At 46.6% G+C, this 5,254-nt stretch overlaps 1 protein-coding gene across 1 annotated transcript; it reads left to right on the forward strand.

Annotated features, from left to right (window-relative positions):
- The first annotated feature begins 1,446 nt into the window (after window positions 1-1,446).
- Window positions 1,447-3,363, forward strand: ADORA3 (adenosine A3 receptor). The gene is made up of 2 exons (XM_010295329.1): window positions 1,447-1,796; window positions 2,760-3,363. The coding sequence occupies exons 1-2, from the start codon at window positions 1,447-1,449 to the stop codon at window positions 3,361-3,363; spliced, it is 954 nt and encodes a 317-aa protein (XP_010293631.1).
- The last annotated feature ends 1,891 nt before the right edge of the window (window positions 3,364-5,254 follow it).

A 5,254-nucleotide genomic window follows, 5' to 3' on the forward strand; every position in this document is an offset into this window, starting at 1 on the left:
AAGCCTAGCCTAAATCCCGGCTGGGACCTTCACGTGCCTCTCCCAGCATTCAGCTCCTGCACGCACAGGTATCCTGTGTCAGATTCAATCACACACCAGCACAGCCAAGCCCAGTGGCAGACTGCGCCTGTCTATGATCAGCTCACCCTTGTCCCAGCAGTAATTCTACCCAAACGCCCTCCAGTCAGGGAGCAAGAAGCGCTTACACCCATTTCAAGGAAGTGGAATTTGTCAAACTCTTTGACAGCAGAGAATAAAGAAGTCTCATTTATTTCTGTCTCTGTCTCCTCCCAGGGATGATTTCACTTCCCCATCCTCAGTTTTGCCAGAAAGTTGGGTGGAAGAGATGGAGGACTCCGTGTCCGGGAAAGCGAATACTACCCGTGTTCGTTTAAGGCTTCATTACGCTAATACGGTCCCATCGCCTAATCGTTTGCTTGCTCTTTGCTCATTCCCGGAGAGCGTGCGTTTCTGGCTGCCCAGGAGCCAGGTTACCCTGCGACCCGCAGCTGGCCCGAGCTCACAGGCTTGCATCTCTCCTCGGTTCCTTCTAGAACGGGAGCAGCTCCTTCACTGCAGACCCACGTCGAGGAGCAAGGCACCACGCACCGCCGGGCTCGCCCGCAGCAAACACATCACAGCTTTCGCACCCTCTCCCTGCTACTTCCCATCACTTCCCACACCTTTCCTCAGTTTCTCCGTCTTCCATAAACAAAGCATAGGAAAGCATGCCACTCCGAACATGACTTCGTTGGTCGTCGTACTGATTTCGAGCAGAAATGAGGGCTCTCACCGAAAACTTCACCTGCATTATGACAGTGTTCTTCTCAGGCTGAGAAAGGTCCAATTAAAGAGCATTTCCCGGCCATCTCGGGGCCTTAAGTTTGATGGTATACCCTGAATTAAATTGATCATTGGAATTTAACAAAACACCCTCCTAACGTGCCCTGAACTGCCTCATTTCCTATAGTGACTGCAGAACGATTATCTAGATTGATAAGTGGCAGCTTTGCACAGCCAACTCTGGTTACAGTTCTCCCACTTCTAAGACTGTGGCTTGGAAGAGGAAGCAGTTAACTTATTTGTTTATAGGTTGCTGGTAAGCACGCTTGTGGAAACTTTTCCTTTCTTTTTTTCCTTCAATATAGTTATCCCAAGTACTTTACTGATGCTGGGCTGCTGAAGGGATGCTACGAGCTCCAGGAGATGTATCCAGAGAGGGGAACGTTTCTTGGATGCTAAGGTATTTGCAGCTCTGTGGAAAGGCAACAGCTGATTTGCTGCCTGAGTGCCGAGGACGTGAAATACTGGAAGAGGTTTGCATGCCGGGGAGTCGCTGAAACAACCGAGCCCCAGACACCGAGGACGAGTCCCGCACACAGCCACTGATGCCCATGCTCCCTTCTGCAGCTCAAGCCAGGGTGGGAACATCTCCAGCGACTCGCCATGCCAAACGACAGCCTGGTGCTGAGCAGCCTGGATGGGATTTACATCGGCATCGAGTGCGTGGTTGCTTTGTTTGCCACTTTGGGTAACATCCTAGTCATCTGGGTGGTGAAGCTGAACTCGGCGTTTCAGAACACGACTCTGTACTTCATCGTTTCCCTGGCTCTGGCTGATATCGCGGTGGGGATCCTTGTCATGCCGCTGGCCATTGTGGTGAGTCTGGGCATCAGAGTCCACTCCTACACCTGCCTATTCATGTGCTGCCTGATGGTGGTTTTCACTAACGCGTCCATCCTCTCCCTCCTGGCCATCGCGATCGACAGGTACCTGCGAGTGAAGCTGCCAACCAGGTGAGCGCTGGACCACCACGGGCCCCTCCGCTCGCCCCACTCCTGCCAGCTCTCCCATGCCCAGCCTCTGCCCCACGGGTGCCACCTTCTCTCCCCTCCTTAACTTGGCCCTTTTCTAACTTGCCTGCACATGGAGAAAATACCTGTGCCTAAAAGCCCATCCGAGACAAGCAGGAACCACGCTCTAGAGCAGGAACCACCCTCTATAGTGAATAATGCAGCACCGACAGACCCCAGGGGTGTTCATGCGGGGCTGACAGCTCGGCATTATCGCTGGTCAGAATTTGGCAACAGGACAAGTCTGTGGCCAACCAGCTGAATTCTTCAGATGTTTTGTTAATTGTGCAGGATACTGAAAGTACTACAGATTTCTTTGGGTTTCTGAGGCTAGTCTTTTAAATAAAATTCCTTTTAGCATTTGCTGAAAATACAAAAGAAGTAACAGACTTATTAAGGGCTAACTTAAGAAGTCATTCACTTTTTATATTTGAATGGAAAACTACATAAGCTAGAAATGCAAAGCATAACGTCAAGCATGAAAAGTCGTATTTTTTATGGTGAAAGGAACTATAAAACTGAAGAGTGAAAGAACAGCTTGGTCCTGCAAATGGCATAAACTAAATGTAAAGAGTACGGTACAGCCAAGGAAGCTGAGAAGTAAGATAAGACTGCTAATAGAAGAAAAGCAAGAGGAGCACTAAAATCATAACGAAACAAGAAACGAAATAACTGAAAACATCCAGTTATAAAGAGGGGAAGTTGAGCATAGTTCTTATGCAAGTAACTGTTGCAAAGAGTTAGGGCTTGCCTCAAAACGAGCTTTGGCTTCCCCCCTCAAAAAAAAGTTAATGCTCCATTTTATGACAATGAACCTGTAGTATTTGAACACGTGAGTTCTTGAAACCATCTTTAACTATTTTAAACGCTTCTGTTTAACGTGACCTGGGTTTTCTTCCCCAACAGATATAAAATAATCATTACAGAGAAGAGAGTTTGGTGGGCACTGGGCTTGTGCTGGTTGGTGTCCCTGCTGGTAGGATTAGTCCCCATGTTTGGATGGAACAAGATGGGACCAAGAAACCCTGACGTTCTCAGGTGCCAATTTACCTCTGTGATGAGCATGGATTACATGGTGTACTTTGGCTTCTTCACATGGACCCTTGTCCCTCTGCTCATCATGTGTGCTCTGTATGTTGAAATTTTTTACATCATCCGGACAAAGCTAAATCAAGGTACAACCAATGTGAGAGGGGCGGGAACTTTTTACGGACAGGAGTTCAAGACAGCCAAATCTCTAGCACTTGTTCTCTTCCTGTTTGCAATATCCTGGTTGCCTCTGTGCATTATGAATTGTGTTTCCTATTTTTATCCTGAGTGTCAGATTCCCCCCTATTTGATATACTTGGGAATCCTGTTATCCCATGCCAATTCTGCCATGAACCCCATTGTCTATGCTTGCAAGATAAAGAAGTTCAAAAACACATACCTTTTAATTTTAAGGACCTATATCCTGTGCAAAACCCCAGACCCAGTTCTTACAGAGCAAACAACAGACCAACAATCATAAATAAAGAATGAATATCGACCTGCCAGTATACACCAGACTACTGATAAACCTGATAAAAGTTTGTTAAGAAACTCATGGGAAAATGCGTGTTCCGTTTCATCTACTCCACTCTTGCACAAAGTGTTTTACGATAAGGACAAGCTCCTCTTACTCAATCTGATGCACATTTGACATTAAGCCCAAAGGGATCATTTATGATCTTCTGCATTATTGTACTCTAGAGAATTCTGCTTGGTGGTTGCTGTACCAAGCCCAGATCTTCCAGGCAAGCATCTTCCTTTACCAGGACCTTCCAGGTGGTTTTTATTGGCTTCAGTGTTATTTAGTAGGTGAGCCACCCAAAGCACCCAAGGCAGACTTTTTGCTCCTCATTCCCCAGCTTGGAACCATGACCAGCTGGTAAAACCCAGAGCTTGCTCATTTCTCGTTTTAACTCAAGACTGAGAAGTCTTCTTGCTACCATTCTGATTTCTGCCCAGTTATAGACCCTTTGCTTACACACAGCCAGACTTGCCCTGGCAATTTTTTTGTCCAGTAGCGTCTGTCTAATAAAACTACAGCATCTGCTGCGACAGCTCCAGCTGCGGATGAGCTGCATGGTCAAAGTACCCTCACCTGCTGCCGGCCTTTGTTACTAAAACCCATGCATTTGGGGGGATTCTTCTTGCACAGCATATTCCCATGCTTAATTCTCCCTGCAATGACAAACTGTTTCCCTACCACCTGATTTAAATGTAATTTTCTGCAAGTCTCCTCTGTAAACCTGAAGAACATTTGCTCTTTTTGTAGCAACCTGTTACAGATCTGAATACTACTCTAAAGGTGTATGTAAATGTGTGTCTACGTATGTCTTTGTATTAAATAGTTTCAAAATACAGAAGAGATACTTAAGGCAAACTTTGTCCAGTGCTGCTTTTTTTTTTTCCCCAGAAGGACTGCTTGGGTCTGCTGAAAAATGGGATGTGTTCTTCGTTGTTGATAATACAGCAGCTCACAATCCAGGCATGTTCTCACTTACTATTCTTACAGCCTTTGTCTTCTCTGTTAATTTAGACTAAGCACAGGTTGACTGGCCAACCTGTGCTGCAGTCAGCGGTGTCACATTTTCATGAACGATAATAAATATTAGACGGATTTTGTATTAATTCAGCCTGCTCTTCTCCCACGACAATCAAAAAAGCAGCCTGCATGAAATCTCCACACTGTTTTAGTCGGGGTGCTGACTAGGACAGCACAGGAATTGCAGCAAATATTACACTATAGTTTACACAGCCCGATTTTAGGAAACATGGGTCAAGCTGAAAATAGGTCAAAGGCCAGGCTCTTCTTCCCTCCATCTCTAAATAAAAAAAGTGGTCTAGAAAAAGCAGAAAAGGGAGTGCATCGTTCTGTTATTTATCTCAGAAAGTGTTGGCATCTGCTCCTTTAGCAGAGAACAGACATCTCAGCTTATTATCTGATGTAACCCTTGCCAGAGGTCAAAGCTCTGCCCTGTGACACAGTTCAACTCCATTAATAAACAGGCCAGCAAAGGAAGTCGCTGCATCAGTTCACCAGAATTTTGCTGCAGGGTATCTCGTTATCGGTCGATAGGACTGATTGCTTTCAGCACAAAACCAGAACCCACCTACAGAGCAGAAAATGATTCATTAGGATGACGCACGGCAAACTTTGTCTATGTACTTCTGAGAAAGCGAGAAAAGAGGGAGCAACACCGCACCAAATTCCCAGCAGGCCGCCTGACACGCTCCAGGAGAACAAGGCGTAAGGATACGGAGAAAGAACAGCAACAGAGAGGACTGGAGCAGGGAAAGCCGTCCTGCCTTCTGAAAGCGCGCGGCGACGGGGCGCAGCCTCAGCAAGCTGGCTGCCCCGCTCAGCCCCCAGAGGG

This window comes from Phaethon lepturus, unplaced genomic scaffold (genome assembly GCF_000687285.1).
Source record: "Phaethon lepturus isolate BGI_N335 unplaced genomic scaffold, ASM68728v1 scaffold26089, whole genome shotgun sequence".
Taxonomy (NCBI): Eukaryota; Metazoa; Chordata; class Aves; order Phaethontiformes; family Phaethontidae; genus Phaethon; species Phaethon lepturus.